Source organism: Vombatus ursinus, unplaced genomic scaffold (genome assembly GCF_900497805.2).
Source record: "Vombatus ursinus unplaced genomic scaffold, bare-nosed wombat genome assembly UNPS02007612.1, whole genome shotgun sequence".
Lineage (NCBI taxonomy): Eukaryota > Metazoa > Chordata > Mammalia > Diprotodontia > Vombatidae > Vombatus > Vombatus ursinus.
In genome coordinates, this window is record NW_020947390.1 from 7672429 (window position 1) to 7700167 (window position 27739).

The window sequence follows — 27739 nt, forward strand, 5'->3', positions numbered from 1 at the left end:
AAGATCTGATCTGCTAGGGCATCTGACCAGGATTGAAGTGCAAATACTCGAAGAGCAAGCCCTGGCAGCTGTGTTGGAGATGGCCTTGGCTTGAAAAATTTTCACCCCACACAGTGAGGTGGTTGGGTGGCTGATCAGGGGAAGATTATGGGGCCCTCCACTGGCACTGGACTTGGGGCCTGACATGGTTCCATGAATCCATCCATGGGTTCCTGACATGGATGTAGGTTAGGAGGAGAGAGCACACAATGGGTAAGTGAGTACAGTTGCAGAATGGTGAGACCACTGTTAGTTGTGGTCACTTGCAGGACAGGGGAGTCCCTAGTTTTGGTTCTAAGGCAAAGGGGTAAACTGATGTATGTGGTGGCAGGTTAAAGGAGGCTAGTGGTATGTTTCCAGGACAGCAGGGAGTGAGAGAGTTAGTGGTAGCAATGATGCAGAGAATGGGGGTGGGGGCTGTAGGGGGACTGGTCTTGGCTTAGAGGTAGAGAAGAGTACTTGAGGTCATTCATAAACCTCGATCATAATACGTTAGAAGAACCAAAACATCAAAGACCCCCTGATAGAGTTCTCAAAAAAACAACATGAAAAACTTGAAGTCTGAGACATTATCCCCCACACCCTAGAGGCAGAGCCAGACCCTAACATAAAGTTAACAACAAAGAAATAAGCTGTTAAACATAAGTAAGCAACAGGGAAAGAACCTGATCATAGATAGTTATGATGGGTGATAGAGATGATCAGTGTTCAAACTCAGAAGATAACAATGAAATCAAAATAGCTACTTGTAAAGCTTCAAAGAAAAACATAAAATTGTTACAGAGTTCTTCAAAGAGCTTAGAAAGGACTTTAAAATCAAATAAGAGAGGTAGAGGAGAAACTGGGAAAAGAAATGAGTAATAAAAGAAAGTCAAGAAAAATAATGAAAAGAAAGTCAGCCAATTAAAGAGATCCAAAAACTTATTGAAGAAAATAACTTTTTAAATATTAGAATTGGGCAGGGGAAAAGCTAATTACTTCATAACACATCAAACAATAAGAAAATTAAATCAAAAGAAAGAAAAAAAAAGAAGAGAACATGAAATATCACATTTGAAAAACCACTGACATGGAAAATAGATTGAGGAGAGATGGTATAAGAATAGTTGGACCACTTGAAAGTCATTATCAAATAAAGAGTTTAGAAAATATACTTCAAGAAATTATTAAGGAAAAATGCCTTGAAGTTTTAGAACTTAGGAGGCAAAATAGAAATTAGAAAAATTCTACTGATCACACTCTGAAAGAGATCCCAAAATGAAATCTCACAAGATATAGCCAAGTTTCAAAGCTCCCAGGTCAAGGAGAAAATACTACATGCAACTAGGGTAAAAAAAATTCAAATATTGTGGAGCTGAAGTCAGGATATAACACAAGATTTAGCAGCTTCTAAATTAAAAGACTAAATGGTGTAGATTTTGATATTCCAAAGAGCAAAGGAGCTGGGTTTGGAACCAAGAATAACCTGCTCAGCAAAGCTGAGTGTAATCCTGCAAAGAAGATATTTATATTTAATTAATTAAAGGACTTTCAGACATTCTTGAGGAAAAGACCAGAACTGAACAGAAAATTTTACAAATAGAAGAATCAGGAGAAACATAAGAAGGTAAACATGAAAGACTAATCATAAGGTATTTATTAAGGTAAAAGGCTTACTTCCTATATGGGAAACAGATACTTGTAACTCAAGAATGTTACAATTATTAGGGTATACATAGATAGATACATGTTGTTCAGTCTTTTTTTTAATCATGTCCAACTCTTTGTGACCCCATTTGGGGTTTTCTTGGCAAATATACAGGAGTGATTTGTCATTTCCTTCAGCTCATTCTACAGATGAGGAAGCTGAGGCAAACAGGGTTAAGTGACTTGCCCAGAATTATACACCTAATGTCTGTGGCTGGGTTTGAACTCAGAAAGATGAATCTTCCTGGTTCCAGTCTTGGTGCTGTATCTACTGTGCCAATTAGCTGCTTCAGATAGAGACATATAAAACATATACATAGATATAAGGATTGGGGTTCAGTTAATTATGAGGGGATTATCCTAAAAAAATAAAATTGGATAGGGAGGTAAAATGGAGCAAATTATCTAATACAAAAAGGCATGAATGGAAGAACTTTTACAGTGGAAGGGAGGATGGGATGGAGGGCAGTTAATGAAGGGAATTTATTTTCATCAGGATGAGATTAAAGAAGAAATGTCATATCCATGTAGGTAGGTACAAAAGTCTTTGAAGGATATGTGGATTAGGGAGGCAGTGACCAGAAGTAAAGTTCACTTCAGAGGAAGGATGGGGGGCGGGGAGAGAGAGAGAGAAAGAGAGAGAGAGAAGGATAAACAGTGAGGAAAATAGGGTGGAGGAAATACACAACTAGTAATTATAACTTTGAATGGGAATGGGATGAACTCACCCATAAAATGGAAACAATTAGCAGAATGAATCAAAAACCAGAACCTGGTAATATGCTGTCTATGAAAAACATATTTTATGAGAGACATGCATAGAATAAAAATAAAAGAATAGAATAGAATTTATTATGCTGCAGCTGATGTAAAAAAAGCAAGGATAGTAATTATAATTTCAGACAAAGTTAGAGTTAATGTAGATTTACTTAAGAGGTAAGCAGGGCTTTTCTGGTGGTGATGATCTCCCTGCACCAACATGCTTCTCGCGAAAGACCTCCTGCACCCCTCTCCCAAAGAAGAGAAGCAGAAACATAAGAAGTGCCTGGTGCAGAGTCCGAACTCGTATTTCATGGACGTTAGGTGCCCAGGGTGCTATAAAATCACCACTGTCTTCAGCCACACACAAACAGAGGTTCTCTGTGTGGGATGTTCCACTGTGCTCTGCCAGCCTACTGGAAGAAAGGCAAGACTTACAGAAGGATGCTCCTTCAGATGGAAGCAGCACTAGTGACTGAATCAAGATGATTGAGAAACTGTAAAGAATAAAACAAATTTGATACAAAAAAAATAAAAGAGTTAAGCAGGGAAATTGTGATATGTTAAAAGGTACCAAGAAAATGAAGTAATCTTATCTCAATACTAAACATATATGTACCAAATGTAATAGCATCCACATTTTTAAGTAAAAGGTAAATGAATTACAGGTGGAAATAGCAAAATTATAATAGTTTTAATAACCTTCCCTTCTCAGAATCAAATGAATCCAATGAAAAATAAATAAATATGAAGGAAGTACAGGAGATGAATAGAATTTTAGATAAGCCAAGTATGTTAGACATCTGGATAGAATTGAATGGGAATAAAAAATAATTTACAAGGCACCTTTACAAAAATATTGACCATATATTAGGGCATAAAATCTTTATAGTCAAAGGAAGAAAAGCAGATCAAAATGCAACAAAAGCTGCATTAAATAAGGACTATGGAAGCATAGGTGTGAAAATAATTGGAAACTAAATAATCTAATCATAAAGAAAGAGTGAGTCAAAGAACAAATCATAGAAACAATAAATAATTTTATTAAAGAGAATAATAATGAGACAACATACCAAAACATATTGGATGCAACAAAAGCAGTAATCAAAGTAAACTTTATATATCTAAATGCTTACATTAATAAAATAGAGAAAAAGCAAATCAATGAATTGGGTATGCAATTAAAAAAACTAAAAAAAAAGAACAAATTTAAAATCTCCAATTAAACACCAAGTTGGAAATCCTGCAAATTAAAGTTGAAGTTAATAAAATTAAATGTAAGAAAAGCCATGAATTAACAAATAAAACTAGGAGTTTGTTTTATGGGGGAAAAAAACTAATAATAACTGCTGGTTAATATACTTAAAAAAGAGAAAACCAAATCATTAATATCAAAAAATGAAAAGGATAAATACACCACTAATGAAGATGAAATTAAAGCAATTATTAGGAGTTATTGTACCCACTTTTATGTCAATAAATTTAATAAATAGGTAAAATGGAACAATACCTACAAACATAAACTGCCCAAATTAACAGAGAGGAAACAGAATATCTAAATATTTTTTTTAATAAAAGAAATTGAACAGGCCATGAATGAGCTTCTTTTTTAGTTTATTTTATTTTAAATTTATGCAATAAAGTAAGAATTTCCATAACACAGTGACACAGTATAGTAAAAAAGATGATTGCACATGAAACTGCAAATCTACTATGTACAACTTGCTATTGCTTTCAAATAAACAGCAAAATTATCATGTAAATTTCTTTTTTTTTCTTTCTTTTACCCTCTATCCTAGAGAACTACCATTAGACACAAATAGGTGTGTGTGTGTATGTGTGTGTGTGTGTAAAATTATTCTATACTTGTATTTATCTTCTTCAACTCAGATGAGTTAGATTCCCATATTACTAGCCCTCCACCCCTACCTGCTTTCTCTGTTCTTCTGTATATTCTATATTACATTCAATATTTTATTTCTCTATTTTCTATTCTTTTCACATCCTGTTTTCATGAGATAATTTCTCTTTATAAGCTATTTTTACCCAATTTTGTTTTTTTTAGAATCACTTTATCATACCCAACTCAGCTATTACTAATAATTACTAATATCAGTAATAGTTCCATATTCATAAGTAGTTTGACCTTAATAATTAGTCTTTAATTAGCCTTATAATCAGTATTTAATGATTTCTGTATATTTCTTCTGAACCTTTTGTATCAAATTTTCCTTTGAGATCTGGTATTTTTGAAAGCCTTTCAGTTTTTTTGCATTCAGGATTATATTCTGGGTAAATTTATATGCTGGGTAAGTTATTCTTGGATAAAAACTCAGCTCCTTTGCTTTTCAAAATAGAATGTTCTAAGACCATAATTTTGCACCATAATTTTGGTGCAAAAGCTACTAGCTCTTGTGAAATTCTGATTTTTTTTCACAATTATTTTTTTTTCTTGTTGCTTACAATATTTTCTTTTTAACCCAGGAATTTTGAAACTTGACTATGAAATTTCTGTAAGTTTCTTTTTATTCCTCTGGTATCTCTTCCAGATTGTGATCAATGGATTTTTTTTATTTCTACTTTACCTTCTTGTTCTATAGCTTCAGGATAATTTTTTTAAAAAATAATTTCTTTTATTATTGCATCCAGATTTTTGTTTTGATCATAACTTTTAGGTAGACTAACAATTCCTGTATTGTCTCTCTTCAATCTGTTCTCAAGATCAGTTGTTTTTCTGATGAAGTATCTCAAATTCTATTCTATTATTTCTAGTTTTATTATATCTTGGTGACTTATAATGTCATTCAATTCTACTTGCCCAAATCTAGTTTTCAAGGAGTTATTTTCTCCCTTAAAATTTTATATCTCCTTTTCTAATTGATTAACTTTCTTTCATAATTTTCTTAAGTTGTTTTTATCTTTTTTTCTAATTTTTTCCTTGTTCTTTCTTATTTGATTTTTGAATTCCTTTTTAAGTTCTTCCAAGATTTGTTTTTGGTCCTGTGACCATTTGACATTACTTTTTAGGGTAGGAATAGCTTTTTTCACCTCACTCTCTTCCTCTGAGTAGTAACCTAGATCTTCTTTTATACCAAAGTAACTATCAATGATTAGATTCTTTTTCATTTGTTGACTCACATTTATTCTTAGTTTGTCTTATTTTATTTTAAGCAGCTTAATTCATTTTAATCAAATTTTAATCCCAAGATGTGGGTAATGTTGCCCTAGGCTTCAGGTCCTCCTTATTGTTATTTTCTGAATTCTATCTTGGGACTCAACCTCAGGGACTCCTCTCCTCCTCTCCTAAGCCACAGCTAGGTCCCCCAAACACAGTGTCCAAGAAGGTTCTTGTTCCCTGTGGTATTCATCTGCTGTGTGCTTACTCCTCCTTCCCCACAGCCTCAGCAGGGGATCACATCTGGTCAGCACTGCTAGGCCTGACTTTTGGAAACAGCAGGGGCTCCTTCAATTTTTTGAGGCCTAGTCTGCTTCTCTCAGGGCCTACTGTTTATTGATTCAGTGGAGTCAGCCTGGAGGTATTTACACTTCACTTAGACCAAGCCTCAGCCCCTGGAGTATTGTCTGAGGAACTCTCAAGATATTCTAGGAGGACAACTGATTTACCCTTTTATTTTTGCTGCTGTATATTCATTTCATGGTGATTTTTTTGTCTCTGGAGGAAATCTGGAGAGCCTGGAAATTTCTGACCCACTCTGTCGTCTTCCCAGAATACACTTTTTTAAACAGGTAGAAACAAGTTAATTTAGTGCCCATGCATTGGTGGAGGGGCAGAGGAAGGCAAGCAGCTGGAGATCTCTCATACACTTTGGGTTATAACAGTCTCAGGTTTTTTCAGTGTTTGAGGATCCCCAGCCAATTCTTTAGTGTGAGTCATGGCTAATATTTCCTCACATAAATGGTTACTCTTCTTTTGCTGCCATTTTCTTCATTAGGTCTGCCTTGGAATAAATGGTCGACTTAAGGGACGGGTCTTCCACTTTCACAAAGTTATCTTCATTAGACTTTTGACTTAAATGACCAGATCCTATTTCATAATCGTTCACCAGCACTGAGAATTCAATGTCAAGACTTCCAGTCACACAGCTCTCAGGAGTTTCTGAAGCAGATTTCACTTGACTGCTTCTGGGCATTGAGGCTTTCACTTCAGTGATGGGTAAAGGGAGCTCTTCTGGGGGCCCCCTAGTGGTCATTGTGGACTCCAGAGGGGTGAGCCATTTAGGGGTGCTCCTTGTCCAAGACATTAAGGTAGCAAGGCATTGCAGAAGAGTCATTGTATTCACCTCAGATAGTTCCCACTCAGATGGGAACCTTCTTTTTCCATGGGCTTATCAATTTTTTAAATTATTATTATTTATAGAAACTAGTTCTGTATATTTTCCTCTGTCGCTTCATTGTTGGCCTGAAGGGACATCTGGGTATCGACAGACCGTTCTCCAAACTCTTCATTCTCTTCATCTTCATTCTCATCTTTTCCACTCCCATAATTTGTTAAAGCCTGTATTTCTACTTTGGACAAATCAATGGACTAGAGGCATCCTTTAATTTCTTCATCTTCCTTCTGATCAGACACATTGAACCTCATGTTCTTAGGTGCCTCACTCATAAATGAGCTTCTTAAGAAAAAAGCATCAGGACCAGATGGATTTACATGTGACTTCTACCAAACATTTAAAGATCAGTTAATTCAAGGATTAAATAAATTATTTGGAATAGGTAAAAAAGGAGTCCTGCCCAACTCCTTTTATGAAACAAATATGATGTTGATACCTAAACTAGGAAAAGCAAAAACAGAAAAAAAAATATAGATTACTTTCACTAATGAACATTGATGCAAAAATTCTGCATAAAATAAAATATTATCTACGAGACTACAACAATATCACAAAGATCATACATTGTGGACAAATGGGATTTATACCAGGAATGCAGAGCTGATTCAATATAAGGAAAACGATTAACATAATTGATTATATCAATAGCAAAATCAACAAAAATCCTATGATTATCTCAATAGATGCAGAAAAAGCTTTTGGTAAACTATAATACTGTTTCCTACTGAAAACACTTGAAAACCAAGGTGTAAATGGAATTTTTCAATAAAATGATAAGAAGCAGCTACCTCATACCATCAGCAAACATTTGTAATGGGGATAAGTTAGAAGGCTTCTCAATAAGATCAGAAGTGAAATAAGAATGTCCATTATTACCAAAACTATTCAATATTGTACCAGAAATGCCAGCAATAGCAATAAGAAAATAAAAATAAATTAAAGGATCAGAATGGTCAATGAGGAAGAAAAGTGTCTCTTTTATCAGATGATATGATGATATACTTGGAAAATCTTAGTGATCCAACTAAAAAAATAATTGAAACAATAATTTTAGCAAAATTGCGGGATACAAAGTCACACAAATCATTAGAATTTCTATAAAGCACCAACAAAGCCCTACAAGAAGACATAGAGATATTTCACTTAAAATAACTATAGACAACATAAAATGCCAAGGAGCATATCCACCAAGACAAACTCAGGAACTATATGAACATAATTATAAAACACTTTTCATACAAATAAAGTCAGATTTTTAAAAATCTGAGAAATATTAATTGTTCATGGGTGGACCAAACTAATATAATAAAAATTTACAATTCTACCTAATCTACTCATTAAACTACCAAAAATATTTTATTGAGCTAGAAAAATAACAAAATTAATTTGGAAGAACAGAAGTTTAAGAATATCAAAGGAATTAACAAAAAATTTTAAAGAAGGAGGTCTAGCAATATTAGATCTTAAACTGTATTATCAAATTATCAAAATTATCTTGTACTGGCTAAGATAAAATGGTGGATCAGTGGAGAAGAGTAGGTATACAATATATTGTAGTAGATGATAATAGTAAACTTATTTTTGGTAAAGTAAAGATCTATGCTTTAGGAATAAGAATTCATTATTTGATGAAAATTGCTTGGAAAACTGGAAAGCAGTCTGGCAGAAAGTATAGACTAACATCTTAGACCACTTACAAAGAAAAGGTCAAAGTGGACACAGGACCTAGACATAAAGCTAGATACAATAAGTAAATCAGAAGAGCATGGAACATGATGCTGTTGTCCAGTCATTTCAGTCATGTCTGATTCCTCATGATCCCGTTTGCGGTTTTCTTGTCAGAGATATTAGTTTTTCATTTCTTCCTTCAGGTCATTTTACAGATGAGGTACTGAGGCAAATAGGATGAAGAGACTTGTCCAGGATCACACAGCTAGTAAGTATCTGAGGCCAGATTTGAAATCAAGAAGAGAATTCTTTCTGACTCCAGACCCATCAACCTATCCACTGTGCCATCTAGCTGCCCATGGAACATATTACATATTAGATTTATTGATAGGAGATTTTATGAATAAACAAGAGGCAAAAAACACCATGGAATGTATAAAATGGATAACTTTTATTACATTAAATTTAAAAATTAATTAAAATTAAATTAAATTAAAATTTTTGTACAAATAAAACCAATGTAATCAATATTAGAAGGAAAGTAGAAAATTGGAGGAAAATTATATGCAGTTTCTCAGATAAAGGCCTCATTTCCCAAATACACAGAGAATTTGGTCAAATTTGTAAGAATATGAGTCATTTCCCCATTGATAAATAGCTAAAGGATATGAACAGGCAGTTTTTAGAATAAGAAATCAAAGCTACACGTAGTTATATAAAATGCTCTAAATCATTATTGATTGGAGAAATGCAAATTAAAACAATTTTGAGGTACCATCTCATACCTATTAGATTGGTTGCAACGATAGAAGGGAGGGGGATGACAAATGTTGGAGGGGATGCAGAAAAATTGAGACACTAATTATTGGCAGAACTGTGAAGTGATCCAACCATTTTGGAGAACAATCTGGAATTATGCTCAGAGAACAATCTGGAATTACGCTCAGAGAGTTTTAAACTGTATATACCCTTTGACCCAGCAATACCACTATTAGGTCTATTTCCCAAAGAGATCCAAAAAAGGAGGGGAGGGGAAGAGAACCTATATATTCTAAAATGTTTATAGCAGCTCTCTTTGTGGTGGCAAAGATTTGGAAATGAAGGGGATGCACATCAATTGGGGAATGCCTGTGTTATATAAATGTGATGGAATACTATTGTGCTCTAAGAAATGATAAGCAGGTTGATTTTAGAAAAAAAAACATGGAAAGACTTGCATGAAATAATGAAGAATGAAATTAGCAGAACCAAGAGAACATTGTACACAGTAACAGCAACACTGTTCTAAAAGCAACTTTGAACAAATAAGTAATTCTTAGTATTATACTCAAATCAACTACAAAGGACCTCTGAAGGAAGATACTATCCACATCCAGAGAAAGAACTCATAAATAGAAGAATATATAGTATGATGTGCTCTTAATTGCCAATATAATGAACTTTTCTAAACCCTATTCCTTCTTAATCTTTCTGCAGCATTTGGCACTGTTGCTCTCTTTCTGGTTACTCTCTCCTCTCTGACTTGTTGCAATGCATCTCTCTTGCTATCTGTGTAACCACTCCAGAGTCACTTTTGCAGATTCTTCATCAATCTCGTGCCTCCTAACTGTAGGTGTTCCCCAAAGGCATTTCCTAAGGTCTTTTCCCTTTTCTTTCTATGCTACCTTACTTAGTGATCTCCTATGGATTTAGTTTTCCTCTCTGTGGTTATGACTCACAGATCTATATATCCAAAAATAGTCTCTCCTTTGCTTGTCTTATATCATGAAGTGTTAATTTACTATTTCAAGCTAAATGTCCTATAGGTACCCCAAATTCAATCTCTAAAACAGAAATCATTATCTACCTTAGACTTAGATCTTCCCCTTTTTCTGAACCTCTACTTTACTGTTAAAGGTATCACCACCACTTTCTCCTATTCATTCAGGTTCACAATCTCAGTAGCATTCTTGATTCTTCACACTGACTCACCCTACATATCCAATCTGTTGCCATGCCTTATCATGTATGCCTTCACAAAATCTCTCATATATTTCCCTTTAACTCCATTCACGCAGCCATCAACTGAGTTAAAGCTCTCCATACCTCTCATCCAAATTACTGTAATAACCTGCTAATTGGTCTTTCTGCCTCAAATCTTATTAGCCAACTCATCTTCCATATAGCCACCAACATGGTTTACCTAAAATGTAGATCTGAAAATGTCACTTTCAGGGACAAAATATAAAATCCTTTTTTGGGCATTTTAGGATCTCACAACTGGGCCTCTTACTAGATTTCTAATCTATTCACACTTGGCTTTACTCCATGAATTATATAACCCAGTAATGTTGGTCTACTTGCTTTTCCTTGACAACACTCTACCTCCTGCCTCTCTGCCTTTATACTGACTTCCCCCAATCTAAAATTCTTCCTTTCTTCATCTCCAGCTCTTAATACCCCTAGGTTCCTTCAATACTTGGTTCAAATAGAGGCAGCTAGGTGGCGCAGTGGTTAGAGCACTGGCCCTGGAGGCAGGAGGACCTGAGTTCAAGTCCAGCCTCAGACACATAACATTCACTAGCTGTGTGACTCCGGGCAAGTCACTTAACCCCATTGCCTAGCCAAAAAAAAAAAAATAATACTTAGTTCAAATGAAGCCTTCTACAAGAGGACTTTTTTGGTACTCCCATCCACCTGACCACTCTCCTACTAACACCACCTTCTTTTTACTCTCAATGTGTCTTGTATGTATAATATGTACATGTTATCTCACTAATTAATATGTGAACTCTTTAAGGTCAGGGAAGTTGCTATTGTTGTTTTGTCTTTGCATTTTCAGCACTCATAGTGATTGGTAGCATGGTAAATGTTTAATAAATATATGTCAATAGATCAGTTGGTTGACGACATATGTAGTTATAGACTAAGTGTTCTTTGTTGTTTGGTTTATTGTTATAAGTAAGCACTGCCAACATGATAGTGGATTGGGGATTGAGTGAAGTGAAGAATTTTGTTCCCAATATAGTTAGGTCAGTTGGATGTTAGCTGAGTAGGAAGGAATATTGTGATAAGTGTCTCTAGTTTCTTTAACATGAAACTGATTCCTTTTTGATATTGACATAGCCTGATTAATATGATGAGGTAGTCGGTATATTAGATAATGCCAACATAAAAACCTTTTCACAAGCAATTGACAGGCACAAAACCTTTTTCAAATGTATTGATTGCTCTTTTAAACTTCTAAGTAATCACTTCCTTTTTGCTTTAAATTGTTTTTATGATTTTCATATTACCACATAATTAGTTTTAAGTAGTTTGCAAACAGTTGTCAACCTGTGTAAGAGGATAGCAAAGTTAAGTAATTGTAAAAATTTTAAATGCAATTTCTCTTTTTTTGTGTTATTCTGAGGAAATCAAATAATTCCTCCCTCCTATAAGAAAGTGTACCTAACATAGATCCCAGTTACAGCTGATTTGTTTTAGTCCCTTAAAAATCTTGCTTTCCCTTCTAGGGTATCTAATAGCTTTGTTTTTTTTGTAGGAGAGGGGAACCTTTCCTTTGTACCTAGATATCAATTTATATTATAATTATTTATGTGAATGTCTTGCCTGTCTTACTAAACTGTAAGCTTACTGAGGGAAGAGATTATGTATAACTCATCTTTCTAATCCACAGTGCCTCACTGAGTGTTCTGTATATGTTAGGAGCTACATACATTTTTGTTCAACTGAAAGGAATCAAATTTTTTATGAAGTGATAGATTCACTTTTTAAAGGGTAGTATACATAGCAAAGTTGAAATATTTGGTTTCTTTAAAAAAAATATGCCTGCAGTGTACATTAGATGCCCAGGATATTGGTGAATAGACAAGAATGATTCAGGATAAGAGTATGTATGTGGATTGGGGTGTGCAAATGAAAAGGAAGTGTCCATACTGGTGACATAAAAGATCCACTGAAGTATTGATAATCAAGAACATCTTGTATATCTTGTAACTGGCCAATGAACCTCCATGCCATTCCTTATTCCATCAAAATTAATAAAATACATCTTTTTAGTTTTCAAAATCTGTAATCAAGTTATATAACAATTCAACTTTCAAATATAAATTCCTTTATCAATAACAAACACAGCCAAATTCTTTGAGGGGCTTTGTTCTGTCCTTACCAGTTTGTGCTATAGCCCAATGATTTAGGATGTTAGCAAGGACTCATAAACCTCCCCTGTTGAATTTACTATTTGTTAGTTCTGTTGTATCCTTGCTGTAACTCCAGGTATGGACAGCACACTAGGGCTGCCTTATACCTTTGAAAAAATATATATGCCACTGACATTAATACCAGCACAGTTTCATGAGTCATGCTCTGGAGAGGTTTAGGGTCATTTCCTGCTACAAAATAATGGTGACAGAATTTTGAAGTCATTGATTAAAGATAGCTCTTCTTCCCAGAAATCACAGAAAGCTGTACTGAATTGAATCAAAAGGAAGCAGCAGATGTACTCTTACCACCAAAATTTCAATGTTAGAAATGTGTCACATTATGACAATACTAAAATAGGAAGCCTTATAATACTTCATCCATTGCTCATCAAACAAGTATAGTGACCTATTCAAATTAGTAAAACTTAGAAGATTAAGTATCCCTAAAGTTCAGATGGTATTTGCTAGTAATATATGAATGTATACACAGAAAGAGCAATTAATTTGATAATCAGCAAGCATTTCTTAAGTATCTATTATGTCAGTCTACAAAATGTATCCAGTTCTTACTATATGCTAGGTTTAATGCTAGGTACTACAGATACAGAGGCTAAAATAAAACAGTCCCTCCTCTCTAGGGGCTTATGAAAGGAAGAAAAAGAAGGAAATGGAGGGGAAATGGGATGGCAGAGAGAAAGAGAAGAGAAAAAGGGAAGGAAAAGGGAAAGAGAAAGAGGAAGGGCAAATGGGATAAGAAAAAAGAAGGAATGCATGGAAGAGAGAAAACACAGATAAGCAGAGATACACTTCTGTGGTTCCTCTAACAAAATGCATAAATCTTGTGTTTGTCAAAGTAGGTCAAGTATCATTTCCAGCTCACATCTACATAGTATTATGTTGCTACGCTAATGAGATATACTCATTGAATTAATATTGTCCAATCTGAATAAACAATGACTAGAAAAGACAAAAGATCAGAGGTTGAAGGAAATCTGTTATAACAGAGAGCAGGAATTGTTATCGTAAAGGTCCCTTTCTCATGTGATAGGCTCCAGAAGTTGAGGAAATATACTAACATGAATTAGGCTTTTGGTATTATACAGGTGAGATTGAAACTGTATTATAAGGGTTAAGGTTAAGACACTCCTTTGCTGACAGATATAAGTGATGGAGTGGGGAAAATGAGTTTTCTTCAAGATGATTGAGCAGAAGCTAAAAGATATATGTTGAAGTCTGAAACAATGTCTGAACAGTATGACACACTAAAGAAAAAATAATAGAAACAAATTTGAGGTGAAGGACATCTTGAAGACTAACAAAATTAAAGTAGTAGTGAACTCTTCAGGTTTCAAAAGGGAGGAAGAGAAATAAATTGCATTTCTGTCAAAACAAAGACCAAAATGGTACATCCAAAGCCAGTTCTAGCAAAGACGGAGGATTGAAGAATCATCATTTTCTAGGACTTTGGAGTTTCCTGTACCTTATAATAATGGAATCTCTATCAAATTTCATATTTCACTGATATTGCAGTAGTCATCAGCAGTATTGAATCCCATAAGTTTAGAATGAACAGGAAGAATATCTCTTTTGTGAAAAGCAACATACGTATTCTAAAAGAACAGTTTTTATTTTATTTTTTTGAATCTCTGATGGTAAATGATTCTACAAATCTTGAGAGGCAATGTGGTGCAGAGAGTACTGGACTTCAAATAAGGAATGGTCTGAGTTCAAATCTTGTCTCTGATATTTACTAGGTGTGTAAATAAAACATGCAAAAGAGATAGTGGAAAGAGAGTGGAATTCTATGGGGGATATGCATTAGACTAGTAATTTTGTGAGTATGTGTATGTGCACATGTATAGAATTTCCCAAAGAAGGAGCTGACGTTTAGAAAGATGTGCAGGAAACTTAGAATTTTAGTCCTATCACCAGGTCACATAACTAGTACATTCAGAAGAGGAGCTTGAACCCAGATCTTTCTAGTTTTGAGGCTGACTTTTTATTCTTGATACCATGATTCCTTTTAACATAGTGTGTTGTGAAAATATTCCTGTGAGAAGATTTACTCACTTAGGCAGGAGCAGGGGAAAAGAGAAGTAGAGAAGCAAAGTGGGGAACACTTAGGATCAACTGAGGAAAAAAAAAACTGTGTTATTACCTGCACATATAGGAGATCTCCTGACCAGAGTGAGGGAATAGATGAATAATGGAAACCGATCACAAGTTTGGCATGTAAGCATGATAGCAGTAATAAGGGACTTCAATTACCCAGTTAACACTCTCTGGATCATTCTCTCTATGAAAAACAGAAGAGCTAATATATCCTGGCTCACCTTAATGAAAATTTAATTCTTCTAACAGTTGAACAAGCCATAAGGGGAACTTCTATGTGATTCTCACCAACAAGGGAGACTTTGCTGAAGTGGAAATGATGTGAACATTAGGAGGAAATAAACTTCCATCTGTTTTATTTAGAAATGTTTTATTGCTGCTTTTTGTTCTTTCCTACATTGCTGTCACTTCTTAATACCACTCTTTCTCCAAAATAATCATGTAACAAAGGGGTAGAGTTAACCAAAACAGAAATAATGAACATATCTGATCATATATGCTACACCAATATACCACCACCTCCACACTGAGGAGGAAGTCATGCCTGGAATGTTCCTTATCTCCACCTCCTGTCATCCTTCAAGACCCAGCTAAAATCCCACCTTGTATAGGAAGCCTTTCCTGATCTACCTTAATTCTAGTGTCTTCACTAGTTTGTTGGTTATTTTCAATGTATCCTATATTTAGCTCATTTGTACATAGTTGTGTATGTTTCCCCCTATTAGACTCTGAACACCTTGAAAGCAGGGACTGTCTTTTGACTTTTTCTTTATAAAGGGCTTAGAATAATGTGTAGCACATAGCAAGCCCTTAAAAATGTTTATTGATTGACTGAGAGTCATGATTGGGCATTGAATTAATCAGAATTCTGTTACTTTTAATGGTGTTGTCTTCAATATTAGTGATGAATACTATAATTTAGAATCTATGATAGAGAAAGAGGCATGCCAGTTATGGTTTGGCATATAACTTAATTTGGGGAACAAGAGATTTCAAAGTCTTTTAAGAAAGTATATAAAGGATCCTATGGACCTTCCTAAAATTTAGGTCTGACTATGTCACCCTCACCCCATTCAATACACTCCAATGACTCCCTATTACCTCCAGAATAAAATATAAAATCCTGTTTGGCTTTTAAAGCCCTTCAAAACGTATCCCTTTCCTGCCTTTCTAGGCTTCTTTCATCTTTCTCCCCTTCCACATGTACCAGTACACTGTTATCCTTGCTGTTCCTCAAATTATACACTTTATGCTCCTTCTCCATGCATTTTCTTGGCTGCCTTCTTTATTCCTGCTTTGACTTCCCTGGCTCCCTTCAAGCCTCAGTTAAAATCCCACCTTCACCAAGAAGCCTTTCCTGGTTGTACTTAATATTTTTCTCTTTCCTCTGAGATTACTTCCAATTTACCCTGTATATATCTTTTTAATGTAGTTTGCTTGTTGCCACCCCTATTAGAATCGGAGTTCTTTGAGGACAGGAATGGTTTCTTCATTTGTTCTCCAGTGATTAACACAGTGACTGGAAAATAGTAACTACTTAATAAATGCTTGGTGATTGTCTTATGGAACAAAATTATGCAAGAAATGCCAGTTAAGTAAGGAAGGAGAGCTCCAAAAATAAAGTCTTGGAACTAAAAAGAGAAATAATTAAGGATACTTTCCACTTGACCTAAGGACTCAATTGTTGGGCATAAAGCACAAGGTGATTGAAGACAAAAAGAAAGGTCCTATGTATACCAAAATATTCATAGAAACACTTTTTGTGGTAATAAATAAATGGGGGAAATGTGTACATTAATTGGAGAATTGCTAAACAAACTGATATATGGATGCAATTGAATGTTATTGTGCTGTAAAAAAATAAAGAATATTAGTCATTAAAAGAAACATCCATGGTAAATCAAAAATAGTTACTCTCTTGTTTATGATTTTGTTTTCTTGTGTATTAATAGGAAATAAATGAGTTAGATATCCATTGCATGAAAATATTAAGAATCATTGCTTTGGTTCTTGTTTATTTCTCTAATGTGATTAATGAGGTCACAGATATAGCTGACTAGCCTCTCCAAATTACACAATTATTTTACAATTCATTGTATATTGATTTAATCTTTCTTGCCCTGAAACCTTGAAGAAACAGGTCATCTTATCCACTGTTCAGAGAATTCAGAATGCATTGTACCATATTTTGAACTAATCTAACCATTTAAATTTAAAAAAAAAACACAACCAGAAAGCAAATGATAAAGATACATTTTCATATATAATATTTTATGATAACTATTATTAACAATTCAATTTAGTTCAACAAATATTAAGTATGTCTAGGATGGCAATATACTTTTGGTGGAGATTGTGGGCTGAGTTGTATTCTGGGCTCTATTAAAATAGATGTGTTGGGTACAGTGTGTCTTTTATCAAATTTCTAACATTTAAAAATAAATCTATTTAAGGATGGTTTTTATTATTTATAAATGATGATTTGTTATTGTATTGTACTTCAATTAATCAGTAAGCATCTGCTAATGGCCTACTATATTCCAGATACTCTTATGAAAGCAGGGGATAGAAATAAAAAACAAGACACTCCTTGTTTTAAAGGAGCTTATACTCTCCCCTGTGTGTATGGGGGAGGGGTTTGGGGTATGTGTAGCATTACAATATGTTCACCTGTAAATAAGTACTACAAATATATAATAATAAGTGCCAATGGATTTAAGGAGATGCTAATAAGAGAAAGAAGGGATAGTGGAGATCAAAATACTGAAAATTCATGTGATGGAGTTAGTGCTTGTGCTGAGCCCTGAAGGTAGGGAGCTAAGGCCTTCAAAAGACAAAGGGAAGGAGAGAGGAAAAAAATTCTAGGTAGACTCTTCTGAGAAAAAGCAGAGAGGCAGGAGATAGAATATAATGCTTAGGGAACAGCAAATAGGCCAGTGTGAGTGGCACATTGAAGGTGTGTAGGGGTAGGAGTAAAGAGTAATCACCTTAGAAAGGTAAGCAAGAGCCAGATAGTGAAGGACTCCAAAAGCGCACAAATGACAATTCCAACATGAAGTCTTTCCTCACACCCTAAGCTACTAATTCCTTCACTCCAAAAACTTTTCCTTTTATTTATTTGGTAAGCCTTTTGTATATACTAATTTATGTATATATTATCTTTTATGATGGAATACAAACTCTAAGGGAACAAAGATTATTTTAGTTTTGTCTTTGTATCTCTAGAGTTCAGCAGAACTCATGACACTTAGTAGGACTTAAGAAATGTTTGTTGGCTAATTAATTCATTGACTTAAGTGTCAAATAGATGAGCTTACATATTTTCCTAGAAGCAATAGGGAGCCATTCAAGATTTCTGATCATGGTAGTGAGGAGGCAAGACCTTTGCTTTAAAAATATCAGTTTTGTCTTTACTTGGGAAAGAGGAAAGAAAATGGATGCAGGTAGATCACTTCAGAAGTTGTGATAGCATAAAAGAGTGAGAATGAGTGCCTTAAACATTGTTGTTGGGTATGTGAATAGAGAAAAGGTGAAGGGTGAAAGAGATGTTGGATATAGAAACAACAAAACATGTTAGCTATTTGAATATGGTTAACTGGGAATGAAGAGATGAAGATAACTTTTAGGCTGTAAACCTGAATAACCAGAAGATTGGTGGTGCATTAAACAAAATTTGGGGGGCCACGAGATGGCATAATGGGTAGAACACTGGCCCTGAATTCAGAAGGACCTGAGTTCAAATCTGACCTCAGATACATAACAGTTGCCAGCTGTGTGACCCTGGGAAAGTCACTTAACCCCATTGCCTAGACAAAAAACAAATGGTAAGTTAGTAAAAATGGTCATTTTAGAGAGAAAGATTATTGGCTTCATTTGTGACATGTTCAGTTGGAGAGGTCTACCAGGTGAAGGTTGTGCAAAGATATTTGGACATGTGGAACTAGAGAGAGGTGAGGACTAATTAGATAAAGTTGGTAGTCATCTGCATAGAAATTATGTATGAACCAATGGGGGCTGATAATCCTATCAAGGGCATATTTTTAGAGAAAAGAACTAAAAACTAAGGGATTATCTATCTCTTGGAAACTCAACTGGTTGAACAAATTATGCTATATGAATGTAATATAAAATTATTGTGCAGCAAAACATATGGGAAAAAAGTCAGAGGAATCTGGGAATACTTGTAAGAAACAATTCATACTGATGAATCAGAACAATTTATGCAGTGACTACAACACTATAAAAGAAAACAACTTTGGAAATCTTAAGAACTCTGATAAAGACTTAAGAATACAATAACCACCCCAACTCCAGAAGACTGATGATGAAGAATGCTGTCCAACACTTGACAGACATGATAGATTAAAGGTGCAGAAATTAGTCCCCATACTTTTTTAATCAGAGTGAATGTGTGATTTTGATTTGCTTAACTATACTCATTTTTATAAAGGAAGGAGTGGTGGAGATACATGTAGGAGATTGGGTTTAGTGACTGTAATGCAAAAAAAAAGAAAAAAGAACATTAATATATTATTTTTAATGCTTAGGGAAAAAAAAACAATAAGACTTCCACAAGGAGACTCAAACAAAGAGGTTACGTTTGGAACTAACAAGATTAATTTGTTTTATACTTGAAAATCATATTAATAGATATTGGAAATTACACATACAATTCTTTTTTATGCTCTTTAACTATGGAAATGTTCATGTTTGATAATGACATGGAAACTGTCATATACATGGAGGAACATGTATATGATCTTGTGAAGAGACTAAAATGATTTTGTCAGGCAGATAGGAAGAGAACCAAAAAAGAACAGTGTCACAAAAAATCCTGAAAAGGAAGAGATTACTCAGAAATAAAGAGATGACCAAAAATAACAAAGTATTGCATAGAGGACAAAATTATAAGGACTGAAAAAAAGATCTATGGATTGGATAATAAAGAAATCACCAGTGACTCTGAAGAGAGAGACCAGTTTCAGCACAGTGGTAGGAATGAAAGACATATTGTAAGGAGTTAGAAAGTCAGATGAAGGTTTGAAAATGCAGATAACATGTAGCCTGCTTTTTTATAGGAGTTTAGTTGTGAAAAAAGGAAAGACATAGGGTGATAGCTTGAAGTGAAGATTTTTTTTAAAGATGGGGAAAATCCAAATATATTCCTAGGCAACAAGGAAGAAGAAAGTGAATAAGGTGAGCTTGACACTTAGAAAGATAAGAGATGATCAAAAGGGCAAACTCCCAGAATAGACAGGAGGAGATAATACAAAGTGCACAAGTAGAGAATATTGACATATTATACTTTTAAAAATGCTATAATAGCAAATCCGTGACCTTTAAGAAACTTTTAAGTGGTAGAGGAAACATTGTACATTTGGATCAAGTGTCAGGGGCATGTATTCAAATCATGGCTATTTCATTTACTATGTGTGATCTTGGCAAGAAAACTCTCAATTTACTTCAGTTTCTTCATCTATAAATTGAAGAGGTTGTAAAAGATTATTTCTCAGCTTCCTTCCAGTTATAAATGTATGATTTTATGATATCATGAGTATAATCCAATATTATTGAACATGGATTTAAGGCTGATAAAAATTTTAGCTCTACCCCAATCCATTTCATAATAGATGCCAATTTACATACATATTTGCCTCAGTTTATCTAGGAAATTAGAATGTATTTCAGTCAGCCAACAGTTAACAAACATTTGTTGAGTGCCTACTATGTTCCAGGCTCTGTGCATCTGTTCCTGAAAACTAGACAAGAAAGGTTTTGAAATTCACTTCAACTCAAAGTGTTTTATTCCAGATGACCATTCTGAAGCAAAAATATACATGAAAAATTATAGCAATAAAATAAATCTGTATCTGGGTAATATAGAATTGTATTTAGAAAAAGATATATTAGAAAGAAAGCCAGAAGGAAAGCAAATGGGTAGGCATCTTTGCTCATAATTTTGAAAATGATTAGAGCTGACAAAACAATTGTCTTTCTGTCAAATATACATCTGTCCCCATCTGGCTATCACAACGGAAGTTTTCCTTGTCTGCAAACTTGAAAATATCTATTGCTTGTAATCATGCTTTCCATTTTAGGATAGAAGACTATGATTAGACTTGTAGAGTAGTTAGCAAAGGGAGCTTCAACTGAAACGTCCTTTGCCCATGCTGGTCAATTTTAGAAGCTTGAGCAGAGCATTGGGAGGTTAAGTACTCCAGCTTTACACAGCCAGTATGTGTCAGAGGCAGGCTTTGAACCCAGCTTTCCCTGGTTTCAAAGTTAGTTCTCTATCCAATACTCTACACTGTCTCACAGCAAATTTTTAGCCATTGGGGGAAAAAAACTATAATTTGACTCCAGAGTTAGAAATAAATGATAATTTTCATAACTAACAATTAAAGCAAACCCAAATTGCTATTGAGTTTGCCTTGTTGGGAAATTAATTAAAGTCCTATGGAGTATCCAAAGCAAAATTTTCAGATTGAATAATTACCATCCATATTTTATATGGTTGTGAGTTTTTAAAATCATCTAATGGGTATTTCTTTAAAATGTTCATATTTTACACATGACATGATGCACAAAGCTCATCTACACTTTCCCATCATTTTCAGAAGGAATACACCCCAGTCTATTTCTTATTGATATTCTCAAAGTTCACGTGTATGTCAGCTATTTAAAAGTGGGACAGTATTTCCACACCATCCCCCCCACAAAATGCCAGGTTTTCCAGGCTAGCACACAAAAACTTAAATGATCCATGAGGTAGCTAAAAATTCTATATTTACAAAGAAAAAATAAAAGAAAGCTGTGTAGTGGAAAGAGATTTGAGCTTTATAGTCAAGATACTTGAGTTCAAGTCTCATCTCTCTTATTTGGTGGAAGGAGTTGCTTGGACTTGGGCAAAATAGAACCTCTCTTGACCTTCAGTTTTCTCCTTGGAAATAAAATGCAGAGGAAGATTCATTTCATTGCTATTTTAGCTATCTTGCCAAGAGAGGAGTCATTTGAGAATGGGCAAAAATTTACCTTCTCTAAGTACCCCATGGGACAGTTAGATAATACAGTGGATACAGTGTTGAGCCTGGAGTTGGGAGGATCTGAGTTCAAATCCAGTCTCAGACTATTACTACCTGTGTGATTCCGAGCAAGGTACTTCACTTTTTACCTTAGTTTCCTCATCTGTAAAATGAACTGGAGAATGAAATGGCAAACCTCTCCAGTATCTTTGCCAAGAAAACCCCAAATAAGGTCACAAAGAGTCAGAAATGACTGACACAACTGAACAACAAGTGACCCACATCTATTTTGGTGGTTTTCTTTTTCAATTGAGAGAGATTAGAAATTCTTCTCACTCTCCCATTATGCTATTATGACCCTGAATAACCCTTAAGCAGGTCTCTTAAGTTTTCACTGTACATATTTTTTCCCCCTGGGAGTGAGGCATCCCATATAAAAAAAAAAAACTAGGTTTAATGTTTTGAAAATTCTTATTAAGAAAGTTATTGTGGTAAAACTTCTTTAGAATAGATTCTTTCCTCCTTCTTACTACCACATGCCCATTGCTTTCTTTTGAGAATTCAGAGCCAAAATTTCAAGAAAATAAGCTTCTATCTCGGCTTCTTTCTTGACACTATGGGTAGAGAATCAGAAAACTTATCAAAGAGGAATTCAGAAACTCATTAAAGTGATTTTGAAGTAATGCACATTTAATTATTACTTTAGCTTATAAATTGTATTTCAGTAAGGTTAAATATAGTGAATTTCCACAAAAAGATACCTAGATGTATGACTATAACATGGAAGAAAGAAAGACTTCTTTAAAAATAAATCAGTATAGAGACTTTAAGCAAATCACAATCACAGAATTGGAAGGGATTGTGGAGGTCATTAGAGTATAATTTGAAAGTCATGAAAATTAGGCTTTCATTTGATATGGGATGGAGCTTATATGCTACTTTTGTCTATGTAACTCCATAATTTACCTCAACAGGCCGGCATGGTGACAGAAACAAAGTATGTTCTAAATTGAGAAATGACTTCTTCCATCTCCCTGAGGGCCTTTTAAGGACATCAGATTATCGGGAATTATTATCTCATTCCTCGAATCAATGATACTGCTCAGCTTTAATTTTTTTTCTCCTTGTAAGCTTGTCCTGTCCTGATAACCAAATGAATAGCACAGGAGTGTTAAAATAAGAAGTACCTCCCCTTGAAAAAGGGGAACATTTTTCTGCAGCTCAAGAATTTGATCCATGCACCTTGATTATTGTCCACCAACATATTTTTTTAAGTCTATTAAGCCCTTCTTTTTTTTTTTGTTTATTTGTTTGTTGTTTCTTACCAAGGCTTAAGTTTAGTCTTTGTACTCTCTGGCAGCTGTATGTATTCCCAGACCTACCCATCCACTTTTTTCTTCCTTTCTAACTCCTTTATGACATTTGAGAAGAACTTAGAACCTACATGACAATATATTCACCATTCATTGGTTGTTCTTCTCTTTGGTTTTTCAATACAACACTTGACCAAGATTTGAAACTTGTACTCAGTATATGTAAAGAGTAATTTTATGGGATATGATTGGGGGAGAATTTGGAAAGATTTTCTCCTTTCAGTGCTGCTCCAAACCCTAAGATCCCCCCTCTAATGTGTTCCTTTGGGTCATGGCAAAAAAACAAACAAACAAACAAACAAAAAACAAGCAAAAAAAACAGCTGATAGAATGCAAAGCTTCCTAAGATAGTTAACAAGTTAAAATTCTAAAACCTTGGGGTAGAATGACAGACTCAATCAGGAAGACCTGAGTTCCCATCCAGCCTTAGACACTTATTTTCTGTATGGCTCTGCACAAATCATTTAACGTCTCAACCTCCATTTCTTCATTTTTAAAATGGGAATGACAGTGATAACACTTAAATCAAAGGGTATTTTTTTGACAATCAAATGAGATGATATATGTACTTTGAATATGTTCTTTAAAGAACTAAGTAAATGTTATTGTTAATTCATCTTCAGAGAACCATTCTTAAGAGGATGGGAACTTAATGGCATATATTTTGGCTAGTAGAAGGAAGAGGATAGAAATAGTACAGTATTAAGCTGTTGGGCATTTAATTAGGGAGCCCTAGGATGGCCAGGAAAGGGCAGCATAGTTTTGCTGTGTTACCTACAAGGGTCATGTAATCATAAATTTACTGATGAAAGGGGGACATCAAGGCCTAACCTCTCATTTTATGTATGAGGAAACTGAGACTTACAGGTGCTAAGTGATTTACTCAAGATTACCCAGGTAGTTGAGTATCAGGGGCAAGATTCAATTTTAGGTGCTTGATGACATAATTTGCATTTTTCCCACTATACCGCTCCAAAAGTAGCGTCCAACAGATGAGACATCATTTTAGTTTAGGATTTTAGAGAGAGTACCAATAAGAATATAGGAGGTTTAAGCAAAGAAAATATACACTTTGTTATATAAGGTAATTGATCATTCATGATTACTGAATTGTAAAATCTGGAAAAGGAATAATAAAGAAAAAAGCTATCTACTAATCATTTGTTATACTTCACTATTTCACATTTCTAACCAGTTGACAATGTTTGTTAATTCAACTTGTGCAACATTTCTCCCATAGGCTATATTCTCTCTACACTAGAATGGCCATAAGGAATGATATTCTGGAAAAAAGGATTGATCTAAAAATATATAATTCTAGATTTTATATTTCTTCCTCTTTTATAAAGTTGAATTAGTTTTTTTTTTATTTGCATGCTTAATTCATTGATCTGTTCTTTCTCTATGTTATCCAGGTAAGCATTTAGAGATATAGTCTGAAGAGGATCATTTAATATTTCTGTATTTGCTAACAATCTCTCCCCTTTTCAACCCATCTTCCACATCACCAATAAATTTATTATTCCTTATGGACATTCAAGTATAGAGACAATACAGCCTATGGCAGAAGTTGAATTAACAAATATTGTTAGTAGGTTGAGAATCTGAGTCTTCAATAGATATAGGGAAGTTAGGAAAAGGGATGGGTTTGGAGGGGAAATATCATGAAGGTTATTTTATTGCATTATGGTCTGAAGAGGACCATTTAATATTTCTGTATTTGCTATACTTCACTATTTCACGTTTCCAACTACTTGACAAGGTTTATTAATTCAACTTGTGCAACTTCTCCTATAGGCTATATTCTTTCTCTAATAGAATGGCCAAACTATTTTTCCTTATCTCTAATGCAATGGACTTATACCTGCTAACAATAAAATAACATTCAATAAAAGGCTATGGAAATAGATTAAAATAAGTTAGAAACTGAATGGCCTAATCCTAAAGGATGACTATATAAAGGAACAAAGCATAAAATAATCAATAATTTAATAAAAGAGAATAACAACAATGAAATGACTTATCAAAATTTATTGGAGACAGTCATAAAATGTTATATCTCTAAATGCTTACATGGATAACATAGAGAAAGAGCAGATCAATGGATTAAGCATGCAATAAAAAAAAACTAGAAAAAGAACAAATAAAAAATCCCCAAATAAATATCAAATTGGAAATCTTGAAAATCAAAAGAGAAATTACTGAAATTGAAAGTGAGAAAATATTTAAAATAATAAAGTAGGAGCTGTTTTTTATGGGAAAAAACAATAAACTAAATAAACCATTGGTTATTTTGATTAAAGAAAATCAAATTACCAGTATCAAAAATAAAAAGGAAGAACTCACCATGAAGGAAGAAGAAATTAAAACAATTATTAGAAACTATTTTCCTCAATTACATGCCAATAAATCTGAAGATGTAAGTGAAATAGATGAATATTTAGGTATAAGACAAATGCTTATTCCCTTCTTTTTCCCTAAGCAAATTTAGTTGGTTGCATTCACATTCCAAATAAAATATTAAATCAAATAATTTAATGTGTAAAAGTGAAATATATGAGAGTGCCCTAAGAATACATATTGAGGAAATTTATGCTGCAGAAAGTAAAGCATTTACTGAGAAGTCATATCATATCTATCATTAATTTAGAAAATATTTAAACTGAATGCAGAGGAAATTATTTTTAACAAGATAAGAAATGTACAAATATATCCTCACAAAACAGTTTAAAATTCATAAAGAAAAAGAGAGAATCTAATATAAACATATCTAACTGATTATTAAATTTACACAGAATATACTATAGCAGCGAGGTGAGACAATGCTACCCAAATATACAGAAAAGAAAAAGTTTCCTTAGTAATGCACTGTGTCATGGGGAAAGACAATAGTGGGAAAATGAGCTTACTAAGTAGGAAGGGCAGCAAAATCAATGAAGTTCTGTGACATCCGAGTAACTGAACTCTACCCTTTAATAAAGTTTTTCTTTCAAAAGTTGAAGAAAAAATGTGCCTAATTGGTCATACACAATTTAAAGACTTCATTAACCACTTAATGGAATTTGGAAGAGTAGATAGAAATAAGAAGGTCTACATAGATAGATAGCACTGGCAATTATTTTAAGGAGCATTTTTAGGAAGTGATCAAGTTATCCATGGTGATAAAGAATGAAATAAGACTGAAGGAAAAGTATATTAATAGTCTATTTAAATAGGACTCCATTTTGAGGAACTGTGAGATTTGTTATTAAGCCTAATCTCTAAGCAGAGAGTAATGGGAAAACTATCTTCTGCTACAGAAAAGATTTAGATTTCAAAAAAGGGTGGGCACACTATTTTATTTGTCATTTTCTGTGACTCAAAGTCTGGCATATTGCATTGTATCTATATGGAAATAGAAAGGACTTGTAATTTAGGCAGCTGGAATTTATGTGGGGATTGATCAGGCAGATCCAACCATTTTTGACTTAGTATATGTAAAAAAATAAATCCCAGTGATTTTATCTGAGGAACTTGGAGGTCAAATGATCTGTCCATGTTCACACAGCTTAGCAGTTATTTGAACCAGCATTCTTCACTGTCATACTGCCACTGTTGTGTGAATAATAAGAGCTTAGGAATTTGTTTTTTTATGAAAAAACATTCTTTTTATGAAAGAATGAATGAATTTGTATGACTAAATATATTGAATACAAAATACTTACATCAGATTACTCTGTATTCTAAATTTCTATTCCAGTTGAACTGGCCTGCTAAATGTTCTGCTTATACAACACTCTCCTTTCTACTTCCTTACTTCTTTGGCCCCCGACAAGACTCAGCTTAAGCACCTTCTATGGGACTTTTGTAGTTCTTCAGTTGCTAGAACCTTCACTTCTGAGGTTCCCTTCCATCTACTATGTATATATCTTTTTATGTACCTATGTCTATATATGTTGTCTCCCTCTTTAGAATGTAAACTCATCATATTTTTGTCATTTTTGTATCCCTAGTCCCTAGCTGGTACATAGTAATCATTTTAAAATTCTTGTATATTGATTGAGTGATTGCTTTTGTACAAATGACCATCTGGAATGAAATGCTACTTACCTATTTTGCACAGAACTGCTAGCCTCCTTCACAGCACAGTCCAAGTGCCATCTTCTCCATGAGGTCTCCCCTGATCCACACAATTGTAAGCACTGCTTCTCACTTCTTACTTTGCTTTCCCTTCTATGTAGTTACTTGCATACATGTAGTACCCCCTCAGTATAACAAATAATAATATAATAATAAATAATTACTGCTTTGTCTATGTATCCCTGGTGTCCAATACAGTGTCTAATCACTATTTATTATATAGGAACTTAGCAAATATTTGAGTTGAATTGAATGTAAGAAAATTAGATACAACATATGGTCATGGAAAGAAAGCAAGTCTTAATGTCAGGACAACCCTAGTCCAAGTCCTTTCTCTGACATATATTATCCGTGTGACCTTGGGTCAATTTGACTCAAGTACTTGAACTTGAGATTAAGATTCAATTTCTCAGTGCTGCAGGCAA

The 27739-nt window shown here is 34.1% G+C and overlaps 1 protein-coding gene across 1 annotated transcript; it reads left to right on the top strand.

Moving 5' to 3' along the window:
• The first annotated feature begins 2704 nt into the window (after positions 1 to 2704).
• Positions 2705 to 2956, top strand: LOC114033932 (40S ribosomal protein S27-like). The gene has a single exon (XM_027849587.1). It carries the CDS (start codon positions 2705 to 2707, stop codon positions 2954 to 2956), a length of 252 nt encoding a protein of 83 aa, XP_027705388.1.
• Positions 2957 to 27739: the final 24783 nt, after the last annotated feature.

Coding starts and splice junctions, on each gene's coding strand:
- LOC114033932 (XM_027849587.1), top strand. CDS start 2,705: ATGCTTCTCGCGAAAGACCTCCTGCACCCCTCTCCCAAAGAAGAGAAG.